The 22,262-nt window shown below is 35.5% G+C and overlaps 4 protein-coding genes across 11 annotated transcripts; 2 read left to right on the forward strand and 2 right to left on the reverse strand.

The window, feature by feature from the left end:
- The first annotated feature begins 672 nt into the window (after positions 1 to 672).
- DG1 (Tetratricopeptide repeat (TPR)-like superfamily protein) lies at positions 673 to 5,455 on the forward strand. 2 transcript variants are annotated; one of them, XM_011032993.1, is made up of 9 exons: positions 677 to 1,308; positions 1,389 to 1,580; positions 2,249 to 2,330; positions 2,426 to 2,617; positions 2,713 to 2,826; positions 3,436 to 3,529; positions 3,612 to 3,769; positions 3,941 to 4,354; positions 4,489 to 5,455. In XM_011032993.1, exons 1-9 carry the CDS (start codon positions 749 to 751, stop codon positions 5,320 to 5,322), a joined length of 2,640 nt encoding a protein of 879 aa, XP_011031295.1. In that variant the 5' UTR covers positions 677 to 748; the 3' UTR covers positions 5,323 to 5,455. The 2 variants fall into 2 exon arrangements, with proteins under 2 accessions (XP_011031296.1, XP_011031295.1); XM_011032994.1 differs by lacking the exon at positions 3,941 to 4,354 and having other exon boundaries at positions 673 to 1,308.
- Positions 5,367 to 9,747, reverse strand: TRB2 (Homeodomain-like/winged-helix DNA-binding family protein). Of its 5 annotated transcripts, XM_011032991.1 has the most exons (8): positions 9,595 to 9,747; positions 9,290 to 9,490; positions 8,977 to 9,191; positions 7,514 to 7,598; positions 7,223 to 7,306; positions 6,565 to 6,908; positions 5,477 to 5,551; positions 5,367 to 5,446 (listed from the first exon to the last, which is right to left on the reverse strand). In XM_011032991.1, the coding sequence occupies exons 2-8, from the start codon at positions 9,437 to 9,439 to the stop codon at positions 5,422 to 5,424; spliced, it is 978 nt and encodes a 325-aa protein (XP_011031293.1). In that variant the 5' UTR covers positions 9,440 to 9,490; positions 9,595 to 9,747; the 3' UTR covers positions 5,367 to 5,421. The 5 variants fall into 5 exon arrangements, with proteins under 5 accessions (XP_011031293.1, XP_011031292.1, XP_011031290.1 ...); XM_011032990.1 differs by having other exon boundaries at positions 5,401 to 5,551; positions 9,290 to 9,484; XM_011032988.1 differs by having other exon boundaries at positions 5,401 to 5,551.
- Positions 9,748 to 10,685: 938 nt separating this feature from the next.
- FRO1 (NADH-ubiquinone oxidoreductase-like protein) lies at positions 10,686 to 13,816 on the forward strand. Its single transcript, XM_011033002.1, has 5 exons — positions 10,686 to 10,918; positions 11,600 to 11,688; positions 12,250 to 12,379; positions 12,880 to 12,909; positions 13,565 to 13,816. Exons 1-5 carry the CDS (start codon positions 10,748 to 10,750, stop codon positions 13,622 to 13,624), a joined length of 480 nt encoding a protein of 159 aa, XP_011031304.1. The 5' UTR covers positions 10,686 to 10,747; the 3' UTR covers positions 13,625 to 13,816.
- Positions 13,817 to 15,156: 1,340 nt separating this feature from the next.
- On the reverse strand, positions 15,157 to 22,262 carry LOC105130464 (probable amino-acid acetyltransferase NAGS2, chloroplastic). 3 transcript variants are annotated; one of them, XM_011032999.1, is made up of 10 exons: positions 21,842 to 22,262; positions 21,636 to 21,723; positions 21,326 to 21,534; positions 21,076 to 21,227; positions 20,365 to 20,788; positions 19,160 to 19,257; positions 17,658 to 17,769; positions 17,338 to 17,497; positions 16,091 to 16,163; positions 15,157 to 15,622 (listed from the first exon to the last, which is right to left on the reverse strand). In XM_011032999.1, the coding sequence occupies exons 1-10, from the start codon at positions 22,214 to 22,216 to the stop codon at positions 15,472 to 15,474; spliced, it is 1,842 nt and encodes a 613-aa protein (XP_011031301.1). In that variant the 5' UTR covers positions 22,217 to 22,262; the 3' UTR covers positions 15,157 to 15,471. The 3 variants fall into 3 exon arrangements, with proteins under 3 accessions (XP_011031301.1, XP_011031303.1, XP_011031302.1); XM_011033000.1 differs by lacking the exon at positions 16,091 to 16,163 and having other exon boundaries at positions 15,494 to 15,622; XM_011033001.1 differs by lacking the exons at positions 21,636 to 21,723; positions 21,842 to 22,262 and having other exon boundaries at positions 21,346 to 21,476.

The following is a 22,262-nucleotide window of genomic DNA, read 5'->3' on the forward strand; positions in this document are numbered from 1 at the left end:
AGTTTATTTTTTTTAGTTTTTAGATTTAATTTTTTTAAGAAATCATTTAAAATATATGAGGTTGATATAATGGCTCGTTTTTAAAATTATTTGATGAGAGATTTAATTAGTCTTAATTAATGTATAAGTTGATCCAAAAATGCTATTATCTTCCAAAACTACTAAGACATGTGAAATTCAACAACATTTAATAATAAGACACATGAAACTCAACAAAATTTCATCTCACTTGTTGAAATCAAATTAAACTACCAATGGCACCATTAAATTTAATCAAGTATAATTATTATATACAAAATATGAATTTTAATTTTCTTTCTTACAAAAACAATGAATTATCTAAATAAAAAGATTTTATTGATTAATTTTTTTATAAAAAAAATTAAGTGAATTTGACTTTATATTTTTCCAGTCATTGATTAAATTTTTTGTTCTTTTTTTAAGTAATTTCCTTTGAAAATATAATTTTTATTATATGTTTTAAAATTAATCACATCAGAAACTTGCTTAGAAAATTAACAGATAAACTATTTATACTTCTTTGAAGAAAAAGAAAAAAACAGAATTGAAGGACCCAGGGATCAATTTATAAGAAAAGAAACTTTCTGGGAAGTTATTTATAAGATCATATAAACTTGAGGCTTTGAAAATGAAATTAATCCTAGTACAAGGACATGTACAAAATACAAACAGGGGGCCGATCTTTAGCGAGAATTTACGCTTGACAGAATTTTAGCTTCCTGCCACCATGGAAGGTGCAGTAGCTTCTTCCTCATCTTCTCTACCCCAATTCGAACCAAACATTGAAGCCATAAAACGAAGGCTACTGAAAAGAGGGGTGTACCCAACTCCCAAAATAGTCCATAATCTCCGCAAGAAAGAAATCCAAAAGCACAACCGCAAACTCAACAAAGATGTTGAGTTCCAAAGACAAGCCCTTTTTGTTTTAGAAGAAGAATCCCATTTCCAAGCTTTAAAACATGAATACAAAGAGTTTAATAAGGCAATAAGTGAGGAAAGAAGGTGTGAGAGTGGAGGGGGTTTGTTAGTGGGGAAGCCATGGGAGAGAATAGAGAGAGTGAAGTTGAAAGAGATTGGTAGTGGAAGTAGGGAGTTTAATGGAGGTAAGTTAAAGAGAGAGAATTTGAGACAGTTGAAGGAGGTTTTTGAGGGTAATTTGAAGTGGGTTTTTGATGATGATATTGATGTGGAAGACAGCGATTGGTTGAGAAGTGGTGGTGAAGAGAAATGGGACCCTGCGAAGCGGTGGCGTGGAGAAGGGGAGGCAATTCGGTTTCTTGTTGATAGGTTTGTGATTGACATTTTTTTTCTTCTTTTATGGATGATATGTGATTCTTTTTTCTTCTTTTCTTTTTGTAATTTTGTAGGTTAAGTTGCAAGGAGGTAAGTGTAAAGGATTGGAAGTTAGCCAAGATAATGAAGCAGTCAGGGTTGAGGTTTAGTGAAGGTCAGTTGCTGAAGATTGTGGAGGAACTTGGGAACAAAGGTAAATGGTCACAGGCAATGGCTGTTGTGGAATGGGTGTATAATGACAAGGAACGTAGAGATTGTAAGAGCAGGTAATGGTTTTGGTGTTTTGGTTTTTGTTTCAAGAATTAGGATTGTGTTGTTAACTTTGTGGTTGACCAGATATCTTATCCACGCGTTAACATTTCTTCCTTGTGAACTTTTGTGGAAAATTCGTCTATTGAGACATATATGGTTCTCGGGTTAAGAATAGATGGAGGAATTTTGAACTATAGGCATACTGGATTTTCCAAACTTGGGTCTCTGCTATTTGTTCATGATTCTAGAATTGACTTTGTTGCAGCTAGGGCATTTCATAAGTAGGAGAGAAGTGTAGTATAAAGGTAACCTTTACCTTTGGTGTGCGGGCTGGTGGCAGTGGACCTTATCTATAACGAGTTCTTGGGACAACAGACATGTGAATTGTGATCTAAAAATTAGATTTTAACGTAACCTGAAATATGGTTTTAGTATTTTTGTTTACTCAAGTGGGTTAACTGTGGCCTTTCTGTTACAATTCCTTAAAGTATACACTAGATTTGACAAGATGCAACTCGATATGCTCTTTCTGTTTGTAGTCATGCTTACTACGCTAGTGAGTTTTTTTAAAACTGGTCTTTGCATTGCTTGAAACACTTTAAAATTGTAATGTTTTTTTATCTTGCCAGCTACTCTAAAAACTATATGTTTTATCATATAAACAAATCAATGCTTTTTGTAGGTTTGTTTACACAAAACTCTTGTCAGTTCTTGGGAAGGAAAGGAGGCCCCAGGAAGCACTTAGCATTTTTAATCTGATGCGCGTAATGGTCCATGGATTTGTTACTTCATACATTAATTTTCTTCATCATCATACACACTCACCCATTATATTGGTTCTTACTCTTCATACATTCAGGAAGATCGCAGAATATATCCTGATATGGCTGCATATCACAGTATTGCTGTTACACTCGGCCAAACTGGTCTTCTGAAAGAGTTGGTGAAAGTTATTGAATGCATGAGGCAGAGACCTTCTAAACGAGTCAATAATATGCTTAACAAGAACTGGGACCCAGTCCTTGAACCAGATCTGGTTATATATAATGCTGTAAGAGAGCATCCCTATGCCTCTCCTTTCACATTTTTTAGATTCTTTAATCTGTTAAAGACTTGTTACTTGGCTTCTTCCAACTCATTTTGCAGATACTGAATGCCTGTGTTCCATCCCAGCAGTGGAAAGGTGTATCGTGGGTTTTTCAACAGTTGAGAAGATGTGGTCTTAAACCCAATGGAGCAACGTATGGATTAGCAATGGAGGTAATTGCTGGACTGTGATATCCATAGACATGCAACATAATAAGAATGGTTGGGTCATTATTGTGCTTCCTAGCCAAGTGACTAAGCATGCCTATAATTTTCTGATTGTTATGTGAAGAGTAGAATGGTGAAGAAAAGGGCTTTAATGGCTTTGATTCTTATAATGATTCACATTCAGCAATATAATGTTGATCCTATGACTTCTATACTTTAGTCGTCAGTTGGGTGTGGTCAAAACAAGTTTGCCATTCCAAAATAAAGTTAACATTAGCAATTTAGGCTTGATCAAGTATCTTTGAGTTTTCTTTTCGTCTTATTTCATGTAACATGGGAGCAATTATAATTTTCGTGTTTCAGTATAATATTTGAGTAATGGGCAGATAAATGCTGTTTTACCAGGAGAGAAATCCAGTTTATGTGATGCTTTATCAATCCATACACTTCTGTTAATTAGTTATAGAGTTATATTCCAATCTATTTGTGGCTGTTATTCGTCCATAGGGTAATTTAGATTGATGTTTTGACTGGTAATTGAAATTTTGTATGCAAGATGTTGTGTTCCTTGAATTATATTTATATGCAAGTCTTACAGGAGATGCTTCTTGTAAGGTAATGCTGCATTCTGGAAAGTACGAATCTGTCCATGAGTACTTCAGGAAAATGAAGAAAAGTGGGGAATCTCTTAAAGCCCTTACATACAAAGGTATTTAGTCTGCATAAAAATCTATATAGTTTCTCCCTAATTTGGGACATGGCTCGGGCATTTATGTATTGTGACTTTCCAGTTCTTGTGAGAGCGTTTTGGGAGGAAGGTAGAGTCAATGAAGCTGTGGAAGCAGTGAGGGACATGGAACAAAGAGGAGTAGTTGGAGCAGCCAGCGTATATTATGAGCTAGCTTGCTGCCTTTGCTACTATGGAAGGTGGCAAGATGCTATGCTAGAGGTCAGAATCTTCACTCTAGCAATTGATTAATTGCTCTGGACTTGTAGGTTGCTTGGTTATGGCATTGTTGAACTATCTGCTCTTTGGCTTCTTATATGTGGAGGCTTCTATGGCTGCATTTTATTTAGTATCTATAGGTCACAGAACATATCTTAATAAACATGCCTGCAGGTTGAGAAAATGAAAAGACTCCGTTATAAGAAGCCTTTGGAGGTATCTCTCACTGGAATGATAGCGTCTTCTATGGATGGTGGGCATATTGATAATTGCATATCTATCTTTGAACACATGAAAGCCCATTGTGTCCCAAACATTGGGACCATTAACACTATGCTGAAAGTTTATAGCCGAAGTGATTTGTTCTCTGAAGCTAAGGAGTTGTTTGAGGACATTAAGGGAGTTGATCATAGTGGCACTACCATTATACCAGATGGGTACACATACAGTTCAATGCTTGAGGTATCTGCTCGTGCACTCCAATGGGAATACTTTGAGTATGTTTACAAGGAGATGTCTTTCTCTGGGTATCAGTTAAATCAAATTAAACATGCGCCATTGCTTGTGGAAGCATCTAGATCTGGAAAGGTGGACTTGTCCTTTATAGTCGTTTTCTGTATTTAAATTTTTGAAGTTTTTGGCCATGCCAGTTCATTTTAACTTACAGATGAACTCAATGAGTAGATTATTAAATCTCTTGACTTCATGTTCTCTTAACGCAGAGTCATCTTCTGGAGCATGCATTTGATGAAATTTTGGAAGCTGGAGAAATCCCTCATCCACTGCTCTTCACTGAAATGGTATTTCAAGCCACAGCTCAAGAGAATTATGAGAGGGCTGTCACTCTTGTTAACACCATGGCTCATGCCTCATTTCAAATTACTGAAAGGCAGTGGACAGATCTTTTCGAGAAAAATGGAGAAAAAATCAGTCAGGATAGTTTAGAGAAGCTGTTGGATGCAGTTGGTCATTGTCGTATGGCATCGGAGGTCACAGTCTCTAATTTGTCAAGATCATTGCGGTCTCTATGCAGGCTTGGCTCATCAGGAGATTTACCCTGCACCAATTCTTGCATTGAAGACACTGATGATACTCACATCAATACTAACAGTGGGGAAATGGCAGGCAATAGGAACGCATATATGCTAAAAACTTCTTCAAGTATGGTAGATGGAAATCTCGAGCTGGATGAGGATACTTTTGTTAATAAAACTAGCATCAATCTGGATATGCCCCTTGTTAATAACAGTAGTACCAACAGAGAGGATGATGATCCGGAAGCAGCCTCTAGCACTGGAAACTCTGTTAATGGCCTGGATGTAGCCACAAACCTATTAGTGAAGAGGGATGTTTTTGCTGATGATGTGGCATCTGGTGCTTCTACTGATTGTCTAGACAAGAAGCTCTTGGATATTTTATTAGAAGAGCCTGCAAAAGATGCTGAAGAGGTAGAGCTTGAAATAGGAACAACGGAAGCTAATGATCTGTATAGATCTGAATTGCCCTCAGCTCATGCCATACTAGATGTTTGGAAGGAAAGCAGGAAAAAAAGATAGTGTATCCTTCCCCTTTCCTGGGCAGGGGCAACTGCCAATTTTGGTCTACATGATACAAAATTACAACAAGAATAGACGATGCTTGAGCAGCTTGCTTCACTAAGAAAGCTGGCTTTGGCTCGCTCTTTTCTTTTCTTTTGCTAAATGGCAATCCCTAGCTCCTTGCACTTCTTTGCTTGCCATACTGTTGAATCCTGGTGGCAGAGAAAGGGTTTCACGGAAGTTAGGGCTTTGATGATTAGGGTTTAAAAAAATGCAATTTTTATTATCCAGGGGAGGGGGGGGGGGAATAAAGAAAGGTGACTTCACAAATGATCATTTTGCTGTTTAATCATTTAAGGGTTTAAAACGTATTGGCAAGACTAAATAAAGAAATTCAAGAAAAAGAATGAATAAAAGTAATTAAGAATTTCAATTTCCCTGAAGAATTAACAGAGAAACATTCCTGCCCGATTGCAGAACAGATCATTGCAGGCATGATCCTCATTCTGAAAACAAATGGCCACCTATAAAGAGCAACAAGTTTTTTTTCAGCAGTTATACCAGGGAACATTAAAAATTAAAAAACAACATCCATTCACTCTTCATTGGATTGATTAACGATCGAAATGACATTTAGATGTCTCATCTTGTTTAGCAATCCAGCTTCCTCATCCTGATTTTTTCACCAGTGTCTACTCTTTTACCACATTGTAAAGTTTGATTTCAAAAACCTATACTCTGCCCACGAAATGATCGCTCTAAAGGGGCAGCATGATTTCATGGAATAATTTTGCAGCTCCCGATTTACAAGTTAACCACATTTACAGTTGTATGGACAAAATGACGGCTGATACAGCGCGTCAACATGATGTCAAGTCCAATGCATGCTTCGTTCCCATCAACTCAGAAGTCCATCTGTAAAACATGTCATTTGCATAAGTTTTATAGAGATATCAAAAAGATTAGAGCAAGACTAAAATTATTAAGCTCTTTCCATCTCCCCCACCAGAAAACAAAGAAAAAAAAGGCAAGGAAGGAAAACAAATGAAGAAAGAAAGATTAAATAGCAAAAAAGCATATCATTCTTCTTAAAGCTAAGCTTTGAATGATTTTACTCTATAAGCATGAAAAAAAGAAAAAAGTTGGGTTCAACCACTAGAAGTTATACGTGAAATAAATTTGTCCACTGCACAGAGCGCAGTGCAACTCATCTAGTGGACGAGATTTTATCATGGTATAACAGCAGAGAGATGAGTTTACCAGGTATGACGTGCCCGGAGCTTAAATGCCTTCATCGCAGCTTTGGCAAAAACTTGTGCTGCTTCTGCCTCTGCCTCTGCTTTCTCAGCCTCCCTTGCAGCTGCTTCAGCATCTGCAATTGCAGATTCTGCCTCTGCGACTGCCTTTGCAGCAGATGCAGCAGCCTCCAAGGCAGTCATCCCCTGAATCTTTGATGGGTCTCTACCAACGTGGGCTTTAGTAAGGATTTTGTTCTTACTCTTCTCTAATTTTAAGGCATCCTTCCGTTTTCCTTCTGGGAGGGCATGGTTTTTTCTTCCTTCAGAAAATGTTGAACTAGGTGCAATCCTGTACTTGTGCTGAACCTGTAAATACATACATAAAAGGATGATTTTGATATAAGATGTTCCTTTAAATATTCACCAGCATTATAAGCTCAAAGCCTCAAACACGTATCTTCCCATCATAAATTCTTTTCACACTACTGTTCATGCTATTTTTCCTGTAAACATGACATTATTAATTTTCACTGTCCTGCATCACAGAATTCTAAAATGCCTTGAAACAAAAAACACAAGGAATTGATTTGACTCTGCAGACAGAGGACATTAATTCAAATCACTTCTAGATCTAATTAGTTTCCATGCATGCTCATGTACTACCGCAGAGGAATTATTACCATAATCAAATTTCCATTGGCAGTCAAATGCTTCAGTTTTCCTCCCAATATCTTTCTTAGATTCATGGGTGCCCAGTATTTCTCCTACAAATTAAAAGACATTACATCAAAATCAATTTGATCACCAATGAGTAATTTGTGTGCGCGCGCGCGTGCTTGTGTAGGGTGTACAACTATTGGACATACTTAGACTGACATAGTTATTGATAGTTGGATTCATATAAAAAATATGTGAAAAAAAATAACCCAGAAATCTGGAGAGACAAACATTAACAATGTCCAGCTACGTACCTGTATGTACAAAGCAATTGAAGCCCTGTCAGAACCCGTTGGCTCCTTCAAAGTCGTAATAGCCTCTAATATTAGATTATCCAACCTACAGCCACAAAAGTAGGTCACAACGAAGTTAGTTAATAATTGCACACAAAAAAAAAGGAAAGGCTGGTTACCGATACAGAGATTTTGTGGCCTTGAGAAACTAAATCTTTATAAGCAACTGCATGCAAATACAGCCTCGTGTTCTGAATTCCCAAAGCATTCATAGATCATAACTATAAGGTTTTGAGTTGTAATATACTGCCATTAATCATCATTTTCCATTTGCAATGTTATCAAAACATACCATTTCACCATTTACACTCTATGATTAGATTTATTTGCACATATGTTTTTCCTTTCTCATAACAGAAATTGAAACACTTCGAAAATTCAGAGTGCGGAATCTGTTGAACACAATCAACTTAATGGCACAGGGACAAGTTTTTAGCAACCCAGGGAGGAATTAAATTGGTTGGAGGGAGAAAACAAATGGAAATGAAAAGGTGACACACAACAAGCAGGAGATAATTTTTTGCCAAGCCAAACAGGTTCATATACCAAAGCAGAATGTCTAAAGATCTTCAGAAAGTAACATACGCAACAGATCAGTGAGCATAAGAAACTCAAATAAAGCCATGATGTACCATGTTCAAAGAGACTCATAGAGAAGGTTGCTATTCCTCAGGGTCAGCACACACATTACAGTGCCATGGTGAGAAAAAGAGAAGAATTGAACTTGAAGATCTCAAAACAATAAACATCAATACAGCAGGGAAACATATTCTCATTCAAAACTATTTTGACTTCTAATATGACATTAACCCCCATCTAAGAACGTATTTTGGTTGAATATTGGGCCCCATAATGGTAGTTTTTTTACTAATAAAAAACGGGTTGTGGATTTTCAGCCACCTAAACCAACACTTCTTGCCTTCACAGGCTGAGAGCTGGCTAATTAACTAACCAGTCTTTCTATTAGAGCCCCAAGACAATACAATCCAGCTTGTATGCGTGATAACTGGAATTTTTTTTTCCTATTTAAGATCTGCCATCATGATGTTGTCAGACTTGTGGGAAGGATACACAACTTAAAATTATAATATGGAAACTGTTTTTTCAAATTTCTTTTTGAGAACAAAAATAATGGTGTCAGATAGTTCAATTATATCAAATTTCTTCATATCATCATAACATCACGAAGTCAGGAACTCATCATCTAGGTTCATGAACATTGATGTACTTGAATATTATGAATTTTGCTGTTTTTGTATAACAATATTAACCAGACAGCTAATCCTTAACATCTTGATAGCAGAAAAGCAGGTTGTTAATTTGTCATTTTTCCATGTTCCAACTTCATTTGCATACTATTATCAAAAGATACATCCAAGCTCAGTAAAACATGAAGTGCAGATATCATATCAGAAGTATATAACCTTGCAAGCAGGTCTTTTGGACCACCATTCCCTGGTGTCCCACTAGCAAATGCGAGAGGCTTAGCATCAACAACTTCTTCATTGGTCTGAACAACAGTGCTGAGAGCCTTTGCATTCTCCTCGCGCTTAGGAGTCAGTGGTCTCCTTTTAAGTGCGATCTTCGCCTTTTTCCTTGAACCCCATATTGCAGTCACATTTATATTTCTCCATTTATCCTGCCCAGAGAGAGTTGAACGCCATTCATCATCAAAGAACAAGAGGGCGTGAGGTTTTTATATAGAAAACAAGGGAGGGTGCATAGAAACATCCATACCTTGAGATCAACATTGGAACGCAAACGCAAGACGGCACTAAATTCAGGATCCACAAGGATTGTACGCCATTTTCCAGTGCCATGCTTAAGCACTCCAGCTTTAAGGGCTGCCTCTTCTTCGGCAGTCCACTTCTGCTTAGGAGCACCCATCCCATCAACAGATGATATAGTAGTAATAATAATTCTCACCCACCCCTTTTCCTTTCAAGCATAAATAAACTCAATGAGACCGAGAATCTGATCGTTACTTTGCTTTCATATTATTTTTTAATGATATTTAAGAATAAATAAATATGTTGTTTTACCTGATGATGAAAGGAAGCAAGGAAGAGCAGGAGGGGCAGGGAATGTACGAGTGAAAGTGAGAAATTCAGGAGGGTACCATTTCGATCTTTTCAACTCTTTTATCTTTTTTATGGATTCTGCTTTCACTCCCTGAAGAAGAAGCTGAAGGAGAGAGTGGAATATATATATATATATATAAATCTAGAGTTTATTTGTGTCCAAATAAACAGGGTAAGAAACACCAGTCGTCCATAGTATTTGGATATTTGGTCAAATCTGTCCCTTTTCTCTGAAACAAACCATCCGAGTATGATAGATTTTAACCTTTCATTGATCAATCACATATGATTTCTTTTACTAATTTGTAAATTAAGTAAAAATTGATGATGAGATTTGCATACCCCCTTTTAGAGTTTTTAGAAGCTCATTAACCTATTTTTCTTCATCTTTTTAGGTTTAAATCTTGGGATATTACTAAGAAAATTTATTAAATTTCTTATAAAATATAAGAAAATAGAGGAAAATCAATACCCTATTTTTTTAAGAAAGGTTTGTAAAAGCCAACTAAAAATGCATCAATATTAGTTAATTTGGTAAGACGCAAGGAATTTATTTTTTGTTTTATGCTAAAATATCCTTAAATTTAGAGAATTAGGTAAACTTTTTTTAATATATTTTATGTCTAATCTTCAATTTATTTTTATAATTCTAGTTACTTTTAATTTTTCCCTAAACGTGGAATAAATTTCCAATATATTATTTTCCAAGTATTTATATTTAAGTTGATGAAAATACCCTTTAGAAAACACAAATATGACCTAATTAAATATAAATACAAAATATATAAATTTTTTAATAAATATTGCTTAAGTTCAAGTTTTTGGTATTTTCATTCCTTTAAATGGAATCTATCAAAATTATAGATTGAATAATTATTTAAAATATAAAGATAAATTGATAACAATTAAACATATAAAAACATGCTAGAGCTAATTATCCTGAAATAAAAATTACACAAGGCTTAAGAGGATAGGAGCCGTTTTGTCAATCAACTTGAACTACAAGGACTAGTTTGCAATCTTAGAAAAACAAAAGTCCATAGTTCCACTCGTTTAACAACGTTTTCACCATCGAACCTGGAAAAGGCAGCACAACTCTCTGATTTGATTGAAGATGTCGAATTCTCTGCCAAAAATCTGGAAAAATGGCTGCGCCCTTCGAGCAAGCAGCATAGGCCCATTATGGAGGAGGCCGTTCTCCGCTTCTTCCGATGCATTGGTAGAGTACAAAGCTGGGGAGATCGGCATGGTCTCCGGCATCCCCCAAGACCACCTTCGCAGGAGAGTACGGCCCTCTTTCTCTTACAAGTCTGTAAATTATTTTTCCTGTTGGATTTTATGCCTTCTGGGTTCGGTGTGGCTGAATTTGTTTGATGCTTTAGGGTTTTCTACGTTTTTCGTTTTTACAATATATTAAGAAACCTGGGAATGACTCTCTGGGGCGATTGTAATTTCAAGAAACATATCTGCTGCAATCCATGGATTTATCAGTAATGGGGGGGTTGCTAACTGGATGTATCTTTGTAACGAGGAATTGCTCGGTATACCGGGAGTTGTACTCCTTTCTCTCAAATAAAGGTGAATAATTTTCATGGTGGATTGGATGTTTATGTGAGATTGTGGAGTACAAATCTTGGTACACCTAATAATTTCAGTATACTGGGAGTTGGACTCCTTTCTCTCATATGAAGGTGGGCCTCATGAATAATTTTTCATGGTGGTTCGCATGTTTATGTGAGATGGGGGATTACAACACCTATTATACCTAATATTTTCTCAGTTGTAATATGAAATTGGTATGTGATTAACCAGTTGGTAACTTGATTTGCATGTATGAGCAGGAACTTAATTAAAGCCATCACTGCAAGGTCACTGTATTTAGCTGTGTTATATGCTCTCTCTTTCTTCCTTTCATTTTTACTTCTCTTATTACAACTTGATTTTTAGCCTTTGTCATGCATGGTAGGTTGTCATTTACTCACCTGCTAGAACTGCAACCCAGCAAGGATCTGGAAAAGTTGGAAGGTGGAAAATCAATTTTATGTCAACACTAAAGTATGTGATCCTATCTGCTGTTTTCCCTTTCTGAGAGTTTTTTTTTTTTTCATTTTTTGTTTGTCTACAATTTTTCACAAGAGCATGTGCTTTTTTACATGGATTTTTGTGGCTGAGTGTATCTGTTTGCAGATTGCAATCTAATTGACCTAGATTATTTTTGCTGATTAAGCCATCCCAAATTGACTAAGCCCAAATTCCAAACTAGTTGGAAAATTTGCATGGATCTGCTTTCTCCAATTAATTCGGTTAAGAGGAGCACACTGAGGCTTAATTTTCTGAGACATGAAGCCCAATTTTTTACTTGCTATGCTATCGCTAATGTTCAGTATTTTGAGAGAGGTTCCCTTACTGTCGGCAAACTTCATGAGTTAGAGAGTATTTTTCATATGCTGACATATCTTGAAAATTCATCAGATTCCCCTGAAATGTTCTCATCTTGTGTAGTTTTCAATGAAGTGAGGGATCATAGATTCTCTGGTCCCAAATAATTTATGAATGGTGATTGGAGCTTAAAATACATGATCAAAATTTATTTATATCTGACTACTTTTTCTGTAGGTGGGAGAATCCATTAATGGGGTGGACATCTACAGGGGATCCATATGCCCATGTGGGTGATTCTGCACTCGGTTTTGACAGTGAAGAAGCTGCAAAGGCATTTGCTGAGCGTCATGGTTGGGAGTATGTGGTGTGTATTTATCCTCTTATATCCCTGTGAAAAAGTAGCAACAAAGCTTGAAATGAACCAACCAACAATAAGACTGGAAAGCATCTTCTTATATGTGCAATTTTAAGTTTTCAAATGCTACATGAACAACTGTTATGGGTATTTAGGATACGTGAGATGGATGGAGGACAAAGATGAGTTCTAATTGTTCCATTTTCATCATGTTATTGAGATTTTCTCTTATATAACATTCCTTGGGATGGGAGGGAATATGCTATACATCTCCTAAACACATAAAGTTATGTTCTTTTTGGTTTCTGGCTATTAATGTATTTCCGTTTCCCATTTTAACTTTGAAACTTTATTAAGTTTGTAGTATGGTGACAGCATTGGTATTTGTGTATGGTTTTGAACTCTTGCAATACTTAGATTAAGAATCTGGTGATAATAATCTGATGAACTCTCCCCCTTTTGGAAACTAACTTTAGTATCTTATGTGCTTTCTTGAACTTGTTTTTCAGGTTAAAAAGCGCCACACACCGCTATTGAAGGTTTGAACTTGTCCTTAATTCATTTTTTTCTGGCATTTCTATCAAGTTGCCTGTATTGTTGAGCTAGGTTGTTCCACCTGGGTAGGTATTACTTTGAGGTTAAGACAATAGTCTTGGCTAGGATCATGAATAAGACATCATCTCAAGGTTTTGTGGCTTCCAATCTGCTGTGGCCTTAAGTTTGCATTCTTCTTCCTGAACCATGCAATGATCTTAGTGGAACTGCTAATTGCATACTGGTTTCAACCATCCTTAGCCCCTCTCTGGCTTAAGAAACTATTGTAGGATGCCAAAGTTCTCACCACTTCTGTCTGTGCATAACTGGGGAATGTTTATTATTTGTTAGGTGTTTAGCAGTAGGGTTGTGTGGTTGTGAAATGTGTGGATTTGGCAGTAACTAGTCCATTCACAGTTAGGTAGCATTCAGTTTCATAGGAATTTCAAGTTATTGCTAGATGTGTATCAACCAAGGTGATGGGAACAAGTCTTACCCTCAGTTTTGTGATCTGGAAAATAGGAATTCCATGCGCTGAAAGGATCTTTTGACCATTAGCTGATGTTTAACTTTGTGTCAAGTGCCATCTGCAAGCCTTTCATTTGATGTGAACCACACATTTGTCATTCTGGTCACTCCAAACTTTTCTTCTCCTTTCAGGTTAAGGCATATGCAGACAACTTCAAATTCAAGGGGCACCCCAAGACTGATGACAAATAAATTTATTTTTCGTGTCTTTTTTCCTGGTTTATAAGCCTGAAGTTGTTCAAATTGGATGAACATTTTCTGACGATGGCAGTGAGCTATGCTGAGAAAATCATATATCCCTACTGAACACTTATCTTGTAATAAACGGATGAGTTGAGGGTGCTGCTTCACATCCCTTTTTCTTTTTCCCGGTTTCTTTGTCAATGACAATTACAATTAGGCTCTGTTTGTTTGTAGGAAAGTTGTTTTCTTTTTTAGAGTGAATTCCAGAAAAAGTGAATTTCTGGAAAGTGAATTCCAGGAAAAATGAATTCCTGAAAAGTAAATTATTTTTAAATGTTTGGTAGTGTTATGAAAAATGAACTGAAAAATACTTTCGAGTGTTTGGTTATGTTATGAAAAATAAACTAGAAAATAATTATTAATATTTTATTTTTCTCAAGTTTATTAAAATAATAAGGAATAAATTTTACAAATTAAAAAGTTAAATTATAATAAAATTGAAAAAAAATAATTTTATAAATTATCTCAAATAAAATAAATAATAATCAAAATAATAAATATTAAATTTAAAAAAAATGAAGAAATTACAATAATAATAATTAACATTTAATAAAGTATTTCAAATAAAATAAATAATAATAAAAAATATGAGGATCAAATTTGATAAATAAAAAATTTCAATAAAAAAATAATAGGAGAAAAGCAAATAACAATTATAAAAATGAGAACCAAAGTTAATATAAAAATTAAATTTTAAGAAATTAAATTGGAAAATAAATATTCAAAACAAAATATATATAGCAATCAAAAGTTTAAGAATCAAATTTGATATAACTAACAAATAATGGCATTTCTAAATTTTTCACAACTTCTAGAAAGTGTTTTCCTCCCAAATTTTTCAGGAAAACACTTCCTTAAAAATTAAGCTAAATTTTCCTTTGACTGGAAAGTATTTTTCGTTTACCAACTTTCCTAGCAGCAAACAAATACAAGAAAGTTTGGAAAGTGATTTTTCAGAAACCACTTTCTGAAAAACAAACACAAGAAAGTTTGGAAAGTGTTTTTCCGAAAACCACTTTCCGAAAAACAAACACAGCTAAAAAGAAAAGCATTTTTCTGGAAATTAAGCCAAATTTTTTTTTGACTGAAAAATATTTTTCGTTGACTAAAAAGTGTTTTTCATTGACCAGAAAGTGTTTTTCATTGACCGGAAAGTGTTTTCTGTTGACTAGAAAGTGTTTTTTATTTACCGGAAAATATTTTCTGTTGATCAATTTTTCTAATGACAAACAAACACAAGAAAATTTAAAAAATAATTTCTCAAAAACTATTTTCCGATAGTTTCTCCGAGAACAAACATGGCTTAATAATAGTTTTTTCTCCGAGAACAAACATGGATTAATAATAGTTTGCATTCCTTGGATCTTTTGATAGTTTATGATAACATGCATGCATCTTCAATATGAAACTGGCGAAAATGATTTGTTCGAGTTGTGTTTGGGGATGAGATTATAAACTGCCCTCCCCTGCAATATCAAAAATGGATGTCGCACTTTTTGTTGCAATATCAAAAATTTGTTACATTTCTTGGAACATGTTAGAAAAATATCGAACTTGCCTTTAGGTGTATGTCAAGATGGTCAATTGGAGTTTCTGATGGACAAAAACGAACTTTACATAGATATATGAAGTACAAGCCTCGTGAGATTCTGAAATACAATTTAAGGTTTTCCATGTGCCTTAAACTGTTACATACCATGCTCAGAACTACAGCGAATTAAGAACAGATAAATTCGGAAGTGGCTTCACCGGTTCATGATGAGGTCAGCCGTACCATGCCATGCTGCAGTAAAACCTTAACTGAATGCTCTATTAACACTAATTCCACTAGTATCAGGTAGTAATTTCTTTGTGTAATACTTAGAATTACGAGATAGATTGATCTTCTTCCTTCTTTCCTCTGGTATCAATTGAATGGAACACTCGGAGAAGCCGCGTCTGTTGAACCTGTCAAGCAAAATGCCAAAAACTAATTTCTATGAAAATGAGACTCTAGCCAAACCCTCAAGTAGATTGAATAGTAACTACTGCATCTTAAATTTGGACAGCCTTAGACAAACCATTTTGCCTTTTTCCATTTCCCTCAAAACAGTAGTCGTTATAATCCATAGCTGGTGTTTATAAACAAAAATATCTTTTTTAAGAGGAAAAATAGATTAAAACCAACAATTATGCAAAGTGACAGTTATCTTAAGGCTTCTTAGCTATGAAATTGGGTGACCTTTAACTAGGCAACAGCCAACAAGGCCTCAACAACTAGCTCCACTGCAAGAATCTGAACTAGAATACATCGAGACTTGTCTCAAAATGTTAACACAAAGTTGCTACTACAAGCTTCAAGTAATTTTTTCCCCTTTTCGTTAATACCAACTAGCACTCATGCAACACATTAGAGGGTGGAATGTAAAAAAATACCAATCTGCGGTACGGGTTGTAAGCAGGAAAAGTGTTTCCAAACCAAGGGAAGAGGCCCTCCTCTCAATGAAATCTGCAAATATTTGACCACAATGAATGATTTACCACTAGTACCAAAGGCCATATGGCTTGGTAAAAATAGAAGGGAAATGTTAATCACGTCTCCCCCACATTTTTTCTTTTAGATACAAATAAGAACGCATGATGAGAAAAACATATATGAAAAAATTGGAGCAGAACAATTTCAAAATTAAAAAAGAAATACAACAGCCAGAACTCAAAATATAAGAACATTCTAGTCTTGTTGGGTGTCAGTTTAGGAAGTATTCCACAAAAAACCTCAAAGCGGTACACCACAAGGATGCTAGGAACACTATCCTAGCACATAATAACTGTCTTGACAGACAAGTGGTTCTTAAGAACTTCAAAAGTCCAGTCCATTAAAACATTAATGACTGCGGAGACGGAACAAAACCATAAACTGCAATCTTTCCTCTCAAAACCAACAAAGCATATCACAACAAACCCAATATCCTACATAGGATCACCAAAAATTCACTTCCCATAGAAAATAAGCTTGCTCTAATTATCACGCACAACTGAGCAATGAAGAAACAAATGGCTATGTAACTCTCTGCTTCCAGAAAAACCAACAGTTGAAAATTAAATCAAGTCTTCCAATCACGAAAAGTTAAATCTCAACAAAAGCATAACACAGGCCTTCCAATGGTAATTAGGATATATTTTATGGTAAACAGTTTATATTATAAAATAATTTGAACACCTGTTTTGATGTTAAAAGCTTTGTTTGGGAATAATGCTTGTATTAAAAAAAATTGAGCACCCAATTTTGCTAATTGGATATATTTGAAATTAAAAGCTTTGTGTCAGAATAATACTTGTGCAATTAATTTGATTTTTTATCAAAGGCTTATTGAAAAAGAAAAGTCACACATATAATTGGAAAAGACCTTATTCAACTCTTGCATAAACACACATTATGCTAGATTTGTGAGTTTTTTAAATCTATGTGTCTTCTTGATATGTTTTGATATATTTGTAAGATACTATTCATATCTAAGTACATTTAGATGATTGAATCCATTTTCTGTAGGATCATACTATTCTATGATCCCATCATGTATCTCATTTAGGATTGTGATTTTGAAAACCTTGAGCAGAAGCAATAACATGCCAAGTAATTTATATCGTGATTTTGAAAACCTTGAGCAGAAGCAGTAACATACCAAGTAATTTATCCCCCTGCCCTTGTCCCCGGCATTCAGGAGAAACTGCAATGGCAGCAACCTCTCCACACTTCTCCTCAAAGAAAGGAAAAAGAGCAGCACAAGCAATGATTTGACCTTCTCTTTCCACAACAACATAGGCATACAATGCCTTAAGCAGCTATAAGCACAAAACAAGAGAAAACACTCAGGTTTTATTCAAAGTTCAACATAAGAACACCAAACAGCAGGATCAGCCCACTTTTCTTTCTATTGTGCATTAATAAGTGCACCATCATGGACAGAGTTATGGACGAAAATCTAAAGGAGCAAGAGCCAACCTCTTCATCAGTCCTCCGAACCAATGTGCCAGATTCTTCTAAAGGTTGTATAATTTGTCTGATTCCTGCAAGATCTGTCACTCTAGCCATCCTAGTTCCTTCATAAAGATCACTAAGAGCAAAGAAGAAAAACATTAGAGCACAAGTCGATGGATGGGGTGGCAGAAATGTTCAAATAAGCATTAGAGAATAAATTAAAAAAAAAAATAAAAAAAAAAGCCGATGGATGGGGTGGCAGAAATGTTCAAATAAGCATTAGAGAATAAATTAGCATGTCATCATAACAATTTCAGCTACATGAGTTTGGTTTCAAATTCCTTGATACTAAATAAGAATTTCCAAAGAACATTCATTCCAATGTTTGAGACTTGATATCCATTAGCTTATACGAACCTATGTGCAACCAAACCTTAACCTGAAACCAGATATGAATCCTGACATGTGAGATTTATTTTGCGCAACTGTGCTACATAATGAATGTATTGCTCGTTCTGAATGACAAACTGACAGTCTCAGATTGAGCTTGTCTCATTTAATAAAAGTCTAAAATCAATCCATTTGCGTTCATCAGCTTCGGTAATAATTTTGTTAATAAACACGCTACTATATTAGATACACAATGTATATATTAAATTAAGTTATTATTCCAGGATCAGATAGACAATAACACAATCTATCAGCACCTTGGTGATTGGATAAGCAGCAGTTCATCATCTTAATTGAGACAAAGAAATCAGATTGATAAAGGACAAGTAAATGAGGATGATGGAAGTCACAAGGGTTTCAGGCCCAAGGGTGAATATAAACCTTGAAATGTACAACTAAAGGCAATAGAATACTCAATATAGCTAAACGTAGTTGGAGATTCTCTCTTATCCCTATTAGATGTCTTTAGTGGCTATTCCAGTTTTATTGACATACAAATATGCTAAAATGCAGAAGGCTTCTTGAGTTTCAGCGATTTTCAAAAATGTTACCCAAACTTCAAATATAGACTTTGCTCTCAATTTATTTTTCTTTCTTTTTCTATTCTGTTTTTATTGGGACCCAACACCTCCAGTTGATTTTATTCCAAAACTGAAGTTGGGAGGATAAAATCAAGGGTTATTTTAAAAAATTTAAATTCAATGGTGTCTTTATGATTAGTTATTCAATTTCAACAAAATAAATAGTCTTAAGACTCAATCACAGAGCCCATGAAACTTGGCAGTTGGCACTACAAAGACACCACCAATGGAAGCAAAGTAACATTTTTGGTAATAGGGCATACTAGTAACAGCTCTTAATTACTAAGATGCAAATCAAAAAAATACATCAAAAGCTTCAATAAAGAGGGTAAAAATGAAACCTCGGATTTTTAAAATGTTGAGTGCATCAAGAATACATTTATCAGTTATGGGCATGCTTGGTGTAAAATAGTGTGAACAATAAACAAATCAGTACTAGGCATTGAATGTAACTGTTGAAGATAAAATTCATCAGAAAGTATTGCAAACACATACCTAGCCACCATTGTCCCCATTCCATCTCTTTTAAACAGTTCTAGCAGCAGAACTCCACTAATTGTGCCATCTAAAAGATGTACTCTTTGAACACCACCCTGCAAATCAAGTATAAATCATAACTGGCAGGGTATAGTTTTCAATATGAGCAATTGAAGTTTGAAGTAACCAACAACGACTACTATGTGAGCCATTTTTTGGGATCTGAGAAGCATTACTTAAAGAAATTTCAGACATCATACTGAGGTATTTAAGCATAATGATGGTATTGATAAAAATCTCGAGTATACTAGAAGATTTAAATTATTCCCACGTCTTATAATATGATAACATGTTATAAGCATGCAGGTTATGGCAACTGCTCATAACCAAGGTAAACAGAATTCTTGAAACTGCATAGCATCTGTAACACCAATATCATAACTAATGACACCATAATGGCCGAACTATATTGTGTGCATTTTGACAGAAAAGTTGCATTTCGAATTACATGTGTGATGTAATTTAACATTCATGTAACCAGGCCAAACAACAATTTGATAGTCTCTTCATTATATAGCCAAGTAGAGCAGTGCTTGATGCATATTGAGATCACAGATGTAGAGGGACACTAAACTTGAAAGGGATTCCCAATTGTCTCTATAGGATCTTATTCAAAATCATCATCTACCTCTGCGTTATATAGCAAAATGAAGTTTAAGATTCCCATGCCAACTGAGAAAAAGAAAGGAAAACACTATATGCTTTTTCATGAAATGGAGAAATGTTTCAAGAATTTTATATAACAGATGATACAATTGAAAACAGATGGTGTAATCTCTTTTTTGTGAGTTATTGTTAGATGTTGATGCTTGAGTGGGTTTTTTACATACATGTATTGTTTTTATTCAGTCCATTTATATACGCCATACAAAAGGATCACAAGAGATCCACCCTTTTCTAAGACAACAGTATGCTACCCGAACCAAACTGTGGGCAACATCTACATGTCTATCCATAAATCAGCTCAAAGGCAATTTAGAGAGAAAAGGTAGGTTGCAGGGAGAGAATACTGTCCCATAAAATAGACTTGCAGAGAGCTAGCATTTTGGATCAATTTAAATTTCTCATTAAATAAAGAATTCAAATGTTGTGGAACAAAAAATGAAATGTGGACGGGCATCATGATTTATAAAAAAAATTAGAAAAAAAAATCATGAACTTACTTTGCAAACAAAAGCTGCAGCAGCCAATTCTGAAAGATAACCATTTAGTCGACTTTGTCGCTCTTCACCTCCAATAGCAAAACCTTGTTCCCCAGACCATAGTCCATTTCCATTGTCAAACCCAACACCATTGTGAAAGGTTGCGCTGTGCCTTCCACTGAGAGCCTTTCCATTCAGCGATGACGCAAGAATTCCAATAGACTCATTGTGTTCAAGAAAAGTGAGATCTTCATCACCAACAGCTTTGACATAATGAGCAGCTATCTCACTTTGCTTAGCCCGCTTACGAATCAACATGTCTGCTTCTTCCAGAGTCAAGAAACGAATAAGATGTCCACTCTCATCCAAAATTGGACCATCTATGATGCAAATAAGCTTATCTGCCCCAATAGCCAAGGCACAAGCTGTAGCAACTTCGTATGTGCTGGATTTATACGACCATAAAACATCATATCAGGCTTTCAGCAAAGACAATAGTAGTAGCGGAAAGGAAGCAAAAGAAATCCCTTTTTATATGTTTAATAGTTATATATCTGCACATCCAACTAAAACCATTATAATACTAACATTTTACTTCTTGTAACGGTAGGCTGAAGAGGAGCTGGGTTTCAGTAAAGAAAAAGAGCCACAGTGTACATATAATTTGGTGCTTATTTCCATTCAGTCACTCAACCATTCACAAGATAAGAAAGAGACAGATTTTCAGCATACTTGCAATTTAAGACTTCTCCAGAGCTGGAATAACCCAAGTTACTTAACACAACTATACAACCACCATCAAGCCTTTCGCGCATACGAGTAACATCTACTTTCTTTACTTCACCGGTTGCTCCAAAATCAACCCCGTCAACAACTCCTCTTCTCTGCAAGGAGACATTAACATAACAGACAATCACACCAATTTTGAGTACACAAATATCTTAAGGTACTGAGCATCTTCTATAGATAACTCAAACAGTACCTTGGCTGCAAGAAAATTACCACTAGCAACACTGACACCCACATCATGCCAACGACTACTGTCACCATGTCGACGAATATTGCATATGGAAGGTCCAGGAGAAAGCTTGGCCTCTATCATCATACGAATCTTCCCTGCAGCCTCCATTGAGGCCTCCAAGGCTTCAGAATCAGTAATTCTGTATTGACCAACATGCTTAGGCTCATGCCCTACATTTAAACAAAAAAAGCATCTCGTTAGCTAACTGCTACCTAATCAAAATTACAAGGAATGAAGAAGCACAAACTGTGAAAAACATGAAAAGAGTTACCTCTCTCTGCCAAAAGGTTGTTAATTTGGACATGAGTTCCCGGGACTAACACAAACTTAATCCCCAGGTGATGTAAAAATGCAATATCCTGCAATCATGATATTTTCCTATCATTAATTAAATAAAAGCAACCTTAAATCATCATTTTCCTTGACAAACACTTGAAAAAAAACAAGACACTCCATAAACATATTTAAAGTACTTGCCTTCAAAATGGAATCCAAGAAAGGACTAGAAACAGTTTCACCAGAAATAATTACAACAAAAGTACTACCCCTATGAGCCCACAAGTAAGGCCATGCCTCACGAAACCACTTGACGAATTGCTTGTCTTCTACCGAATTATAACCCTCTTCAATACTTCCACTCTCTGTCTCTCCAAACACCTTTCGCCGACTCGTTGAGTTCGTCCTGCCTCCCCCGTTATAATTATAATTCAGAAAAGAAGAAAACTGTCGAGTTTTCTTCTGGGGTTGAAGAAACTGAAGATTTTTGTCGAAGCCATGGAGAAGCTTTGTAGATAACAATTGTAAGTGTTGGTTTGGTAGAGAAATGCAGTGACCTGAACAAGGACTGAACATTTCCAATTTTCCTTCGTTGATGTTTGAAGATGCAAGCTTGAAAATG

This window comes from Populus euphratica, unplaced genomic scaffold (assembly GCF_000495115.2).
Source record: "Populus euphratica unplaced genomic scaffold, PopEup_1.0 scaffold21.1, whole genome shotgun sequence".
NCBI classification, from domain to species: Eukaryota; Viridiplantae; Streptophyta; class Magnoliopsida; order Malpighiales; family Salicaceae; genus Populus; species Populus euphratica.